At 35.5% G+C, this 15,808-nt stretch overlaps 2 protein-coding genes across 2 annotated transcripts; one reads left to right on the top strand and one right to left on the bottom strand.

The window, feature by feature from the left end:
• Positions 1-7,646: 7,646 nt before the first annotated feature.
• On the top strand, positions 7,647-12,213 carry LOC140989681 (single-strand DNA endonuclease 1). The gene is made up of 14 exons (XM_073458997.1): positions 7,647-7,939; positions 8,054-8,211; positions 8,534-8,598; positions 8,682-8,809; positions 8,997-9,048; positions 9,197-9,269; positions 9,343-9,416; positions 9,496-9,555; positions 9,649-9,817; positions 10,017-10,116; positions 10,271-10,353; positions 10,640-10,740; positions 11,035-11,165; positions 11,305-12,213. The coding sequence occupies exons 1-14, from the start codon at positions 7,872-7,874 to the stop codon at positions 11,828-11,830; spliced, it is 1,788 nt and encodes a 595-aa protein (XP_073315098.1). The 5' UTR covers positions 7,647-7,871; the 3' UTR covers positions 11,831-12,213.
• Positions 12,042-15,327, bottom strand: LOC140989680 (uncharacterized). Its single transcript, XM_073458996.1, has 2 exons — positions 15,111-15,327; positions 12,042-14,634 (listed from the first exon to the last, which is right to left on the bottom strand). The coding sequence occupies exon 2, from the start codon at positions 14,627-14,629 to the stop codon at positions 12,173-12,175; it is 2,457 nt and encodes an 818-aa protein (XP_073315097.1). The 5' UTR covers positions 14,630-14,634; positions 15,111-15,327; the 3' UTR covers positions 12,042-12,172.
• Between the last annotated feature and the right edge of the window lie 481 nt (positions 15,328-15,808).

Below are 15,808 nucleotides of genomic sequence, written 5' to 3' on the forward strand. Positions count from 1 at the left end.
ACCTAAAGGTCGTAGATCTGAAAATGAACACAATTTGGATTACCAACCCCTAGTTAATAGAAAAACTTCTCAAGATCCACTGAGAGAAAATGTAGGACCCTATGATACAAACATGGGAAGACTCCAAAGCGATTTATAGGTTGGAAGAGAAGTACACCTAAGAGAACAAAATCAAGGAGGAATCAAATTCTCTTGTACCAAACACTCTATAATAAGACTATTTTATAACCAATACATCCATACAGGGTTATGCTTAAACGTCTAAACAGAAAACGATTCATTAAACTTTTAGAAAAGAATCTTATGGGATCAATCAAAATCGCATGGGAAATGACTTCGGCAGAGACCAAAGAGTAAGTCCTAGCTGGAGAACCTCTTAAAGATAGCCAAAAGAATGGTTACCCTATTTCAAGAACAATTTACATAGGTAGAATATTTCAATAATCAAGATATAGATAAGAAAAATAAATATAATCAAGATCTGTATAGTTTTGAATTACAAGACATCTTTTTATTGGATGAATACATTACGTTATTCACTAAAAGTAGATAGAATTCAGGAGTTGAAGAAAGCACGGAAATGCAAATTTTCTTCACCAAAATTCCAAGTCTCTAGAAAGAAATGCAAATAAGAGAATATATCATTGGAAATAAAGATGTTTTGGTGAGAAAAGCCTCTTTTCTAAAAGAAAAATTGGTAGAATGATGTCATTTTGCAGCATTACAAAAGAATTACATTTGATTAAAGAATATTAACAAACATACTCCTTCATGTTGTAAGGAAAATAATGATTTTCCAAAAATTATTGAAAGTAAACCACAAGGGCAAAAAATGAAGAGCTTTAGAAATCATCCTTGTGCTATAAGTTGGAAAAGTGGAGTAAGTTCTTGGAAAACAAGAACAGTTGGTCTAGAAGAAAAGCTAGATCTTATAAATTTGGATAAAAATATGGCTCATCACGGAGTAAGATTTCATCCCAAGCATCGAACTCCTTTTGAAGCACGGGAAGAACACCAACGAAAAAGACTTTCAAAATATCTAGCTCATATAAGAGATAATGAAAGTTTTAAAAAAATGTAATTGTTGGACATGTGGAGCAATATGTCACATTTTGACAAACTATCCAAAAAATGATATAAAATGACTAAGGCATTTCAAATCAACCCCGGATATTGAAGAAACAATTTATTACAAAGATCTAGTTCAAGTATATCTAAAACGTCTACTACTAAAATAATACTAGGAAAAAAAATTTTGCAAGCTAATTTCGAAAATGCTCATACACATGCATGCCATTGAAAACAAACCACCATGAATATTAAAAGTTACTCAATCACTGAATAAAAATACTGCAGTTAAATAAAAATATAAATATCATCAAAATCCCTAGACTACTGATTTAAAAGAACTTCAATGCAATAAACGGAATCCTGTCAAATCCTCAACATGTAAAAAGATGCGAAACGCAAAAACATAATGTATCATCCCTTACTCATAAAAATAAAGTGCGGAAAAATGCAAGGTCCTCGGGTCAACGCGCACACACCCAGCTCCGCCAACTCAGTCTTCAGCACCTCCAGTCTCCACATCATCATGCTCACTTATATCATTCACACCTAATAAGTCTAAAGACTCAACACACCTGAATCGTTATAACAAGTACATATACATAACATGCAACAGTGAAAAGTACTGAATTAACATACATTTCATGATCTTAAAAGCATGAACTTAAACATAGAGTGTCAAAGCATAACGTGTCCATAACATATCTCATCATATCAGCATATACGTTTTCATTTTATTTATTTGAATTCAGATCATTAGTTGTGACTTTCGTATCAGCTCTAGTCGATGAATCCATCTACGTATAACTGCGGTACCCGACGACGGGGACATCAACTACAGTATTACTCATCCACTGAGCATTGGCTTTACATGTTCGTGTTCTTAATCCATGCGTCCCCTTATGCCAACTTCCAGCCATCGTTCTTCGCTTATTCAACCCTTTTTTCCATCCCTTAAATGTCTTATATTGACAACGTAATCATTGGAAATAATAACACGTTCATATACGCATGAAAATCATCAACACTTTAAAAATAATTGTTCTATCGTTTACGAATCGTGCATACTTATTTTTCATGCAAAAATAAACAAAACAAGCATAATATGGATTGAATGATGTGTCAAAGGAATTTAGAAACGTGTCTTTACGTTTTAGAGCGCTCGAATATACGATCGTTGACGTGAGGCACGAAGAAGAACGAACGGACGACGAAGACTCCTTGTTTTCTCCGCTAGGAATTTTCGAAATTTGGTGTGTGTTGTGTGTGAGGGATTTCGGCTGAATGCAGCCTTAAAAGACTTAGGATTTTATTTTATAGATTTTAAATTAACATGTTAATAGGCTTAGGTTTTGGGCTTTGATTTTAGGAGCAATTGGGCCTACTAATCTTAGGTAAATTAGGCCCAATAACACCTATTTAATTGAAAAATAAAAGTTTATAAAAATTAGTTTTCAAAAATAATAATTTTGATTTTTTAAAAGTCTCTCGTTTGCCCAAAACGGCTTTCTGGATGAAATCGAGCTCGTCTCGTAAAATAATTTGAACCCTACTATTTTTAGAAAAATTTAATCATATTTAATCATATTAATAAGCCTTGAAAATATTTATTGAAAATATTTTATCTTGGTCGTCCCCGGTCTCCTTTCCGCAGCCTATTATCGAATATTCGGATGAAATCCTTCCATTTCATAAAATCATGCACTTTAGACATTTAAGCATGTACAATATATCATTTAAGCATTTAAAATCAATTAAAATAAAATAAATATGCAATTTAAATCATTTGCATGCACGTAGTTTGCGTAGGTTGGCTTTTGGACGTTACAATAATCATGCCTTTAAAACTTTAAAATAATTAAACACTAATTTTAGTAAAAACTCTAGATTGTATGCAGTCAGATTACGTAGTTCGAATTTCTTAGACCTTACAGTTTTAATTCATACGACGCCCAAGGATCGTTTCGAACGTCGAAACAAAATTTTTTGAACTTCCTTTGCGTTTTGTGTAAGGATGTCATAATCAGACACGACCCACCAACCCGACACGGTTCAACCCCAAAAAAATCAGGTTTGGGTTTGGGGTTTTCGGGTTCGGGTCAGATCGAGTTGGACCCGATAGCTGACCCGAAAAAATGATCGGTTTGGGGTTGACCCGAGTTGACCTGAAAATTTTAATATTTTTTAAAAAAATATAATTAATAAATATTGCCTATATTTTTATATATTGTATGTTTGAAAAAATATTTATTGTATATTTATATCATAAATTTTCATAATTTAATATTTATTTTGAATATTTTTTATTTTTTAAACAATTTTTTATTTGATTTAGTAAATATATTTTATTTTTCTACAATCAGACTTTCAAATTTAAATAATATATATGATGGAGATTTTGTTAATATGTGTTTAAATTAAAATATTATTATTATTATTTGAATGTTATTTAATTTTCTTTAAAAAATTTTTAAAAATTCAAAATCGGGTTAATCGGGTTGATTGTGTTAATTCGGGTTCGGGTTGAGAGTTTTCGAGTTGGCTCGGGTTCGGGTTGAGCAATTTTTGAATAGTAATATTTCTCGACCGACCCGACCCGCCGGAATTGACACCCTTAGCTTTGGGTGCGAGAAAATGGTACACCAACGGATTCAGCTGTTTAAGATAAAGATAAAGGTCAATATAGCTCGAGACTAGCGTCAATGATGTTTTGTACCATGTTTCATTAGTAAGAACATATAGATGTTCAAACATACATATAGATGCTCACTTTTTGAGTTCATTGAACAACCCTCTATGATTTTCTAAATGGATACCATTCATCGAGTTGATAAGCCTATGGTTATGGTTGTACACTGTTAGTATGCGTGACAACAGTGAGACTCTACATGCTATGTCCGACTTTGACTCGTTTACTGACTCCATAAGGGTCATCAGGTGGTGAGATTGAATGTAGTTGCGACACATGTAGGAGCCAATGAATTGTAGTCGGTGATTCACTGCTCATCTACCGGAGTAAATATCCTATGTGATCTGATGACAAAATAGATAGAAACATTGTCCATAGTATGAGACATGAATTAGGATAAAGTGGTTCCTTAGTTGTACATGTAATGCCACTATGTATACTCAAATATACATCACATTGTTATCAAACTCATATGCAAGCCTCAATGAACCAATAATTGCATACTCGATCGGGATATATAAGATGAAGGGATTGTATTGTATGATAAACATAATCGATTTCCAGGAACTATCAGTGATACTTAGATAATCATGAGACGATAATACTAGATGTTCTTACCATGATATGATAGGTGCAATAAGAAATGAATTCTGAAATTCTTATGATCAATGTGTTGATGTATAAAATATGACTAATTAGGGTAAACTCGTATAAGGGACACATGTTGTTCCGAATCACGATTAGTTATGAACTCATGGCTAGCTGTATCTATGAATCATTGATGGTCACATAAACATTAATTTTTTTGTTCTCGTTGAGATAGTCAATTCTAGGAATTGAATTTATTGATTGGATTTTGATGTAATAAAATGTTTTATCTTATAAAAGAGTTTATGAGTGAATTCCATATTTGGAAGTTAAGAAAGTGAGTACGAATTCTAAAATAGTGAGGAGAATGCATTTGCTTAATTTATAAGGAAGTGTTCCAAAATCGATAGCTGTCATATATGGAGTTAGTGAAAAGAAACTTTTCACTCAGTGGTTGAAAATTTTGACTTTACATCATTATAACAAGCTGTTTAAATTTGTCACATCGGTGATATCTGATTGTCGGTCTTGCTTATGATAAAACCATGATCATGGGTTTATGGTCCATGGGCTTGGATTGTCCTAGCCCAATTCTTACTAGTAGGAGTCCTATTTGGATTGAAAAAGCACATGAAAATTTTATATTAGAATAGTGTTTTGACCTAGCCAACATAAGTTGCTTACTCTCCAAGAATAATCTCTCCCTTCATTCTCTTCATAGGTCGGCCACCCACCCAAGCTAGGGTTTCGATCGCCACTCTTCACATGCCACTGTTTCTTGACGTTGTCGTCGTGATATCTTCTTAATCTTAATGAAAAATTCTTCAGATTTTCTAGTACAAATTTTAAGAGAAACAAGGAAGTCATTCAAGGACTTGATAGACGATTCAAGAGAAAATTCAAGAAAGGAAGCCCGTTTGTAAGGAGATACAAGAAGAGCTAACTCCCCTTCAAACCCAGATTAGTTGGAGTCAAAAGTGATAAACACTAAAGTTAAATTTTCAGCAAACACCATATGTATATTTTATGTATAAATACATACGACATCCAATATATTTTATATGAAATCAAAATTTTAAACTTCCTCCTTGTTCTTGGATACGAGAAAACGATACATCAACAATCTGTTCCGATAACTTTTAACCAACTGTATCAATTTATTTTTGAGTTGCTTTGTTTTCTATCAAGAATTAAAATCGGTCACTCAAAGTAGCTTAATGCTTGATCTAACTCGGCCACATCATGTTGAAGTACATGGAAGGATCTAATTGATATTTCCTCAACATTGATACATGAAAACATCATAGATATCAGATAAATAAGAAGGAAGGGCTAGTCTCCCTAATCATATATGGCCCAACAATATGGTGCCTCTTATGCATAATCCTAATACAAAGAAGATCTGCATGTTCATCCATAGAGTGCTTCAAATGGTACTATCCCAATGCTCACTTGATAACTGTTATTATAAGAAAACTCGACAAGTAGCAACGAATCCTACCAACGAATACCAAATTCCATCGCCCAACTCTCAATATGTCATCTAATGTTTAAATGGTACCCTCAGTCTGTTCGTCGGTCTAAGAATGATATGTTGTATTCAAGTGTAAACGAGTACTTAGGGAAGAAATGAGAAGTAAATATGAGACCAAAATATGATACAATTAATAGACTTAGGCACACCATTCAATCTCAAAACCTCTCTAATATACAATCTAACCATATGATCATGCTTATGTCATCTGATGAGGAAAGAAGCATGCAGACTTAATCTATCAACAACCACCATCTATCAACAACCATATAACTGCATCACATCCTCTTAATGACCACGACAATTTCTTAACAAAGTCCATAGTGATGTGGTCTTACTTACAGTCTGGAACCTCTAGTCTATGTTAAAAAAAACCTCTATGCTATGTAAAAGTCTACCTGATTGCTTTCTCTTTATTTTTTTTAATGAGATTACTTTTATTAAATAAGATAAAAAGATAGTACATGTACAACTATACTGGACATTCTCAGGAGAGAATCTACGATAATGAGCTTTAAATCATAAAACCGTTACTACAAAGCATTAATAACCGAAATTGCACCAGAAATACAACGAAAGCTAAGAATTTTTATATTCTTGACTATGACTTCCACCACCGGCTTTTCACTCTCGAACATAGTACGGTTCCTTGCATTCCAAACACTGTAAACCATGGCTGCAAGTGCAACACATCTCATCTTATTTAGAATCGAATTAACTTGATAGACATCTCTGAACGCTTTAAGTGTAGCAGTCGAAGATCCCATGAGCTTCCTCATTCCTAGCCACTCCCTAACACCATCCCAAATTCTTCTTGAGACAGTGCACCTGAAATATAAATGATCAAAAGACTCCAAATCCACATTACAAAGTGCATATGATTTATCAGTAACATGTGAAAGCCGATCCCTTGTCAGAAACTTATTATAAGAAAATAACCAAAGAGCAAATCGGTGCTTTGGTAGAATGAACAATTTCCCCAATAGAAGTTTCCAAGGCCATCTTCCCACTGTTTTGTTAAAGAAATGATACACATGATGGAGCCCTGCACTTCCACTGAACCCTTTCTCTTTGCTTTTACTTGTTGACGGTTCAAACAATACGATTCAAACAACCTTGGGCTTGAAAAGCATGTTCCTTGCTTTATTTTACATTTCATTTTTTTAAAAAAATATTTCCTAACACTACATAATTATCCCCATAAATTGTTATGGAATTATAATTACCTTTTGCAATTAAATTACTCAAACATTAAGAGGTTGAAAGGAATCGTGTTTATCCTATATATACATGGCCTTAATTGGCTAAAAAATTACTAAAAGCCTATAAATTTAAAATAAATCACATTTTTTCTGGAGGCGAAATAAATCACATGTTTTAGTTGTATAAAAAAACAAGGTTTATTTATTAATAATATAATAACATTTAATAATTTTCTGTTAAAAATGGGAAATTTTATCTATTTGTTCTTTATTAATAAATGTGATTATATGTCATACTTAGTATTTACGAATTATCTTAGTATATTTTGTGTAATAAAGTCATGTGCAAAAAAGTTAAAAGAAATTATAAATCAAAAAGGGTTTTTTGTTAGAATTAATGTCTAATTAACCCCAACACATTTAGGAAAAAGTAATTGAATTTTGTTAAGATAAAAATATGTGAAAATGGTTTCTTATATTATACACTTAGATTAAATATTTTGTTTGGATTGATTTTTATGGGAGTTTAAAGTAATTAATTCGCATTTAGCACCTCCTTTTTAAAAAAATTACATTTTACCCCGAGGTTTGAACTTTGAACACGGGGAACTATCGAAAATTTGCAGCGAAGATTCGATATTTTTTTTCCTTTATTCAAAAAATCAAATCGACACCAATCAACGGCTACTTCATCCCTGAAGAATTCCACAGATTCTTGGAAAAACTTCACTCACATTGAATATACGACAAATATGTTTGTGTAATCCTTCTATAAGAAGGTGCTAGAATCATGGGAGTGAAGAATCTCTGGGACATATTGGAATCTTGCAAGAAAACCCTTCCTCTTCACCATCTCCAGTAAGTTAACCATCATTGTCCCTTTGCAAGAACCGAGGGATGGATGGTTTATGTGTAAATCTGTGTAAAAGATTTGAACTTTCTTGCTGTTTTCGTTGAATACTTGTCAATTAGGAACAAGAGGGTATGCGTGGATTTGTCTTGTTGGATGGTTCAACTTCAAAGTGTGAATAGATCTCACTGTGCGACGAAAGAGAAGGTTTATTTGAGGGGTTTGTTCCACCGCCTAAGAGCTCTCATTGCCTTGAATTGTAGTCTTATCTTTGTTACAGGTACTGTGTGGTGCCCTGCCCTTGTGCTCGTTTTCTTGAATCTTTGTTTAAGACTTCTTCGAGGTGTATTCGAGGCCACCTTTCTTGCTTTTCACGCGAGCATGTCAGGGAACCACTGTCTAAGATTAATATAAATCACTGATTATAAGGCTCTCTGTTAGTTCATGCTTGTGATGAATACGGATTAAAAAATTTGGAGACAAAGCCTGAAGCAACCTGGAAACTTAAATTTTCATGCTATTACAAACTGTCATGATGGATTATATCTTATCATGGTAGTTAAAAAAAATTGTGACTCATGCCTGCATTTGCATTTATCTAGATGGAGCAATTCCTGCTGTCAAATTATCTACATACAGGCGCCGCTTAAATAATGCAGAGAACGAAGTAATATTACCATGTGCCTTTTCTCAAGACTTCTTTTTTATATCAGCAACAGTCATACTAAATTGCTGTCATAAGTTATGCAGGCCATTGCAGATGCTGCAAATCATTGTAAAGTATCGTCTATTAAAAGAAACATGGGATCTGAGTTTTCACGAATGATAAAGGAAGCCGAAGTTCTAGCTTTGGCGCTTGGTATTCCATGCCTGAATGGGTAAGTTACTAGGTTATGTGTAAATTTTAATTTACTGTTTCTCGTGTATAAGTGAACCTATTTATATTGGTTACATGATGAGGGCAAGAAGATTTGATTTTCACAAGAGATTTTATTACTCATCTTTCCATTGTGAAAGTTCTCGATGCGCACTTATAGCAATCTGTTTCTCCCAAAACATATGCAGACTTGAGGAGGCTGAAGCTCAATGTGCATTGCTAAACTCAGAATCGTTATGCGTTAGTTTCTCAAAAATCTGTACATTCGACACTTTAAATTTAAGATTTTTTCAAATGTGCCCATTGGTGACTCTCTAACGGTGTTTCAATCATGTACCAAATTATTATGATTATACAACCTTTATTTCTTCATTATATGGTTCATCAGGATGGATGTTTCACGACAGATTCTGATGCTTTTTTGTTTGGGGCGAGAACGGTCTACAGAGATATTTGTCTTGGTGAGTGACAAGTTCCCTTTGTTTCAGTACATCTGCTATGATATACTTACGCTAATTCCTTTCTTTCATTCAGGTGAAGGTGGTTATGTTATTTGCTATGAAATGGATGATATTGAGAGATTTCTCGGATTTGGAAGGAATTCCTTGGTAATTTCACTTCTCTTGTGATGTAATTAAAGCCATGGAATTTTTGACTAAATCTTTTTTAAAATGTTGTGACCTTCAGATTTCTCTAGCTGTTCTTCTAGGCAGTGATTATACACAAGGAGTTCGTGGTTTTGGACCGGTTAGGTTACGATATTTCTGTTCACCACATTTTACTACCAAAATCTGCCATTAGACTCCTTTACATGATATTCCTTTTTTTTTTTTTATGTAGGAGTCAGCTTGTCAGTTTGTCAAATCTATCGGTGACTCCACTGTTCTTCGACGTCTTGCATTAGAGGGATTGTCAATTGTAAAGAAACAAAAGAGCTCCAAAAGAAAAGAACAAACTTTAACAAGCAAACATGAAGAGCACTTTGCCATTCTCAAGACTAATTTTGTTGGTTAGTTTATCAAGGCTGGTATTTATCATCTCTTAGGCCTCTATAGTTGTACGATCTTGACATTTTGTCGGATTTACGAAGACCCTGAGCCACACTAAGAATTCTCAACTTTCAACTGCAAAAATCTCCTCTCATGCATTTTATAGTTCCAATATGTTGCTACTACTATTCCTCCCATTAATATCACTACATGATTTAGGGAATGGGTGTAATTTGCCTATCGACAATCAGTTTTTGAAAGTGATTGATGCATACTTGAAGCCAAAATGCCATTCTGCGGAATCAGTTGCCGTGCACAGGTTAGTTCAAATCATCTCTGACGTTGTGAATATGAGGCGTGGGGATCTGATCATTGAAGAAGCATGTTTGCAGGTGTAATGCTTTTCATTCAGTGACAATGAATAAAATGAAAAAAGAAATCTTTCCTTCACCTCCATTATTTCATCTTTGCAGGGCTCTTTCTCTATATACCTTTGGTCGTAGCCAGTTGCATCAGATATGTGCTCAGTTTTTTGACTGGCCTCCAGAGAAAACAGGTTCTAACTTCTAACTTAGCAAACTACCACCACATGGTGAATGTATGTAGTTATAAGTGCATGCATGTGGTCTTTGAAACCGTCACATATACCAGTATTGAACATGTAGGTAAATGTTGTAATACAGACTGAAATCGAATGGAGATAAAAAATTTCAATTTATGAAATCTGTAAAATGGCAAGAATAAGTGAGAGAACAATTTTTTTTATTAATGAAATTTGTAAAATGGTAAAGTGATGCTCTACCACATTTGATTTCTGAAAGAGTGTGTATTTGTCGGCTCAGACGAATACATTCTTCCGAAGATCGCTGAAAGAGACTTGAGGCGATTCTCTAACCTTTGCTACACCTCATCACAACTTGGAGTCCATCTGCCTATAGACGAGGTAACAATCTTTTTGCAGCTTCTGAGCAACCTGGAGGTTTATAAATTTTTTGTTTCTCGATCTCACCTTGAGAGGATGAAATTGTTTCCAACTATACGTAAGTCCTGTTTTGGAGACCTCAAAATTTATGTTCAGTATCACCTTTTCATTGTTTTAATGAAGAGACCTACGTATGTGTCACTTGACTTTTGAAATTATATTTGTATTTGTTCCAAACCTTGGAATCTTCATTTGAACTTGTATTGTTTTCAAGAAATAAAAGATGAATGGAATGATTTTTGCTCGTGATTGCAGATGCCAGTCAAGTGTCCTGTATCTAGCATTGTTAAGAAGAGAATATCTCGAGGAAGAGACTACTTTGAGGTTACTTGGGAAGACATGCATGGGCTCAAAGCATCTGTGGTACCTGCCGATCTTGTGGAGAGGTGAGACGGGCAATACCATGTACAAGTTTACGCATAGTAGTGGATCAATACCTTAGTTTAGGGAACGAGTGCTCTTACTTGCCATTTTTAACTACCATGCTTACAAGTGGGGTCTTTTTCATTTCTCCTTTCGTGTTAGTGCTTGTCCCGAAAAGATTATGGAATTTCATGAAAGGAAAGCTCAAGAGAAGAAACCGAAGCATAAGTCGAGGCCAAAGAAAGTAGGGAAGACAGTTCTGAAGGAAATTGATGATAAGCTACGGGAACTTGTGCTTGATAGTGAGCGAGACACGAACAATACTGATATTATAGGAGGATTGGTACCAGAGGAGATCAGTACCTCCACCCATGTTGATATGCTCAACCCAAGGACATGCCATGGTTCCAAGTTGAAGGTTAACAGTCGAGGAGGCGAAGAAGGGAAGAATGGGGTTAGCTCCAGTTCAGATTGCTATGCCACTGGTTTGAGTTTCCCTGAAACAGAAATAATTGATTTGATGAGCCCTTCACCATCAGTACGTGCTCGTGGCATTTCTGAATGCCAACATGTGAAGTGCATTGATGTTGAGTTGAGCGAGTCGGATAATGATGTTTCACCTGAACACGCAAGAAAAGCCAGGGAGCTCAGATTGTTCATAGCCAGAATAGGAGATCGAAACTCTTGAGACAAATGTGAAAAATTTGGGCTTCATCAAGATGGATTCTGATCGAGAAGGATGTCTTTGCCATTTCAATTCTTGTTTTAATTTCCATGTATGCCATTTAATGATTTCAGTCTTGGAAATCACAAAAATGGATTTTATATATTCTGTAATTATTCATGTCTCGAATAGAGTAAAAGGGGGAGCAACATAAACAAATTCTAACCATGGGAAGTGAAAGAAAACCACTCAAATGAAAATGAAAATGATTATCGTAATCTTCTCATCAACTGGTTTTTTTAATCAATTGAACATCTCCGGGATAACTCCAGGTAGTACAGGGCTTACATTTTGTACAGTGTCACATCATGAAAGCCGATAACCTTGCCCATAATTGGGTTTATCTTCAGTCTCTGTAATCTGACTGAATGTTCGAAATTCATCCATGGCTGGATTAGTGATGTAGGGATTGAACTGGGAACTGGTGATGTACGACTTGAATTGGGTACGGGTATCTGGATTACAATGGAAATGGGATATTGCTGAATTGGAAAATGAACTGGTGATCTGGCAAGAAAATTCACGACTAGAGACATCATTATTATTCATCCTTGGGTAAATGATGCTAGTCGCGGCATATGGAGGGATGGTCGAACCCACAGTTCTAGCAACAGTACCAGAAGAATAGGGAAAATATGAACTTTCGCTGGTTGAGAAGGAGACTTGAGCCCCAGGAAACATTGATGGTTCACGGCCGTAGATGCCACTAATCTGACCATAAATAACAGATGGAACAGGCGTAGGTGGGGGAGCTGGAACAGGTTTCTGCCCAGCTATTCTAACTGCCAAAACTTTACCTGCCATTTTGTACCCATTCATGTATGTGACAGCTGCAGATGCATCAGAGGACTTGTCGAATTCAACAAATCCATAACCTTTACTGAGACCTGTCATTGGATCCTTGATTACTGCAGCCTTGATGATTTTACCGAACGGCAAGAATAGCTCTTTTAACCTTGTTTCATCAGTTACCTGGGATAGATAGCCCACATAAAGAGTTGAATTGTCCACCTCTTTGTTTGATTTTTCATTTGATTTACATTTTGATGTGGGATGGTCAAAACCTCCGCATGTGTCACAACAAGCAGCATTAAAACTGGAATCTTTCAGAGGGCAAGCATATTGTCTGTGGCCTTGCTCCTTGCACAACTGGCATGTGTTTTGATCTTTATATGTTCCCCTCATTTTTGCAAGCTCTGTTAACTGAGCTTTTTTGTGTTCATTATTTTCATCGGCCACCGGAATAAGCAGCTTCTCAACCATAGTCTTGGCAGCATTCAATGCCCTTTGGTTGTCAGCCTCCACGAGGACATGTAATTCTTCAGCCTCAGAATGGTCCCCAAAACCTTTTCCTCTTAGACGAATCTTTGCTCCAGTTTCCTTCTCCATTCTCTTTTGTGTATTTCCCTTAGGTCCAAGAATAAGACCTATGAATTTATAGGTTGGATACTCCCCCACAGGAACAAAAATTTTCTCTGTAAAAGGGTAAGGACTTTGACAGGATAATAGTGTAGCTAACTGAGATAAAATTTTTCGTTGACTTTTCTTGAGTTTCCTCCGTGCACATGCATTTATCTTCATGCCATGGCTAATGTTATCTGGTTTCTGAGGGGATATTTCTTCTGCAGTTTCCTTACCATTAATCTCCGAACTTTGCAGCATTTTGTTTATTTCTATTAACCTCTCCTTCAACCTCAAGACCTCTTGGTTCGTTGAAAGCTCCAAGGAGCTTGATACCTGAAACAAGAAATTTCGAGAATCATCATTATCCCACCTTGTTTTCCTTCTTTTACCAGTCTCAGCAATTAAAGGAGTTTCCTCTTCAGCTCTGAGATCCCACCGACTCTGCTTGTGTTTTCTAGAACTTGTATCAGGCTCCTGCTGTTTAGAAGCACAATCATCATTGACAGTGACACTAAGAAGTCCTATTTTACCATCAAACTCGCTTGTAGCAAATGTACCATTTGATTCGGACTTCAAGTTTTCTTCATTCTGAATCATCTTCTGTGATTTACAGCCTTCTAGTGTCATTTTTCCCAATCTTGAGGAATGCTGAACAAGTTTGGTTACATTATTACTCTGGTGTAACTCTGATGGAGTGACAGTACTTGAAATGGGTCCACTCGTCTTTATAGCAACCATTTTATTTCTGCTTTCTCCATCAGCACTGTCATTGAGTTTATGCCCCAAACCCTTAACATCTGCACTACCACCCCTTAAAAGAGAGAGATTAGAATTTTCCACCGCTTGCTCTTCATCCGATTCCTCGTCTATTTCCTCTTCTGGATCATCTTCTAGATCCTCGACTATTTCCTCTTCTGATTCTTCTTCAGGTTCTTCATCCATTTCTTCTTCTGGATCATCTGCAAGATCCTCAACTATTTCCTCTTCCGATTCTTCTTCGGGTTCTTCATATATTTCTTCCTCTGGATTTTCATCAGGCTCCTCGTGTACTTCATCCTCTGGATCACAATCATTTTCCTCGTTTATTTCCTCTTCTGGATCATCTTCAGACACCGCAACCATGGTATTTCCAGGATCTTCATCAGATTCCTCATATATTTCTACCTCCGAAGCTGCTTCTTCAGATTCCTCATTCATTACATTTTCAGGATCTTCAGAAATTTCCTCATACAACCCGTTTTCTCGATCTTCTTCAGGGTCTTCCTCACTGTCACTCTCACCACACTGCTGTCTCAACTCCTTGGTTTGTAGCTCAGTCATAACATTCTCAGGTTCAGCATCAGCATCAGCTTCTCCCATTCTTACTGCATTTGGTTGTAATCCAGATACATGCAAAGAGGAAACTGGTTCAATAAGACACAAAAAAAATTGATGAAATAGAGGAACTTCTCAGATTCCAAATCCAAAACTTCCTCAGCCACTTTTCCTACTAACCCCAAAACAGCTCTACAATATACCAGTCCAACTCAAGGAGTTTCTACACTGTATGATCGTGCTATAACCAATGAAAAATCCAGTCCTATGATCATAATCAACTTCCATTTCACATCACAAGAAACACATAGACAACTAGAATAACAAACCAAATGGGATGTGTATCATAACACACTTTTTCGTAAGCATATGTCCATTATTTATAACACAAAAATCCCTAATTTATATTTTTTTCTCACATAAAAACAAAATTAGGGACACCCTGAATCATAAACGGAAAAAGCATAAAGAAATGGCGAAAAAAACCACCCAGAGTGAGTGAAGAAGGCTGAATTATGAGACCAACCTTCTCGACGAAAAACCTAAACCAGAAATCTGGAGTCCCGATTCTGCGACAATGGCTAGGCGTAGATGAACATGCGTGATCTGGGAATTTGCACTTCTCCACCTCACCTAATGGGAAAATGGAATTCAACTCGTTACAATTTGCGAAATAATTGTTGGGAAAAAAAAAATTGTTCTCCCGACCAAGGCAATCTTGGGGATAACGAGGGAGTAAGGAGTTCATTAAGTCGAAAAAAAAGGAGTCATTATATTTTTATTATTTTGTTTATAAAAATAAAAACTTAAATTAATCAAGATAAAAATGTCACCCCTAAACTCAAAAAAAAAAAAAAGACCAAAACTTTTGTGAGACGATCTCACAAGTCGTATTCTGTGAGACAGATTTCTTATTTGGGTCATCCATGAAAAAATATTATTTTTTATGCTAAGAGTATTACTTTTTATTGTAAATATCGGTAGGATTGACCCGTCTTACAGATAAAGATTCGTGAGACCGTCTCACAAGAGACCTACTCCAAAAAAAACTCTCCTCCCAAAGCTCAAACTAAAAAACTCGACCCAAGAAACTCCACCTTAAAACTTCTTCCAGTTATGAAAATGCTACTCAAATATGAACTTTTTTAACCAAATTTAGAAAAAATCGACTCAAATTATAAAGCTCAACCTAAATGTAAAAACTCGACCAGATATAAAAATTCA

The sequence above is a fragment of the Primulina huaijiensis genome, chromosome 12 (genome assembly GCF_012295235.1).
Source record: "Primulina huaijiensis isolate GDHJ02 chromosome 12, ASM1229523v2, whole genome shotgun sequence".
Taxonomy (NCBI): domain Eukaryota; kingdom Viridiplantae; phylum Streptophyta; class Magnoliopsida; order Lamiales; family Gesneriaceae; genus Primulina; species Primulina huaijiensis.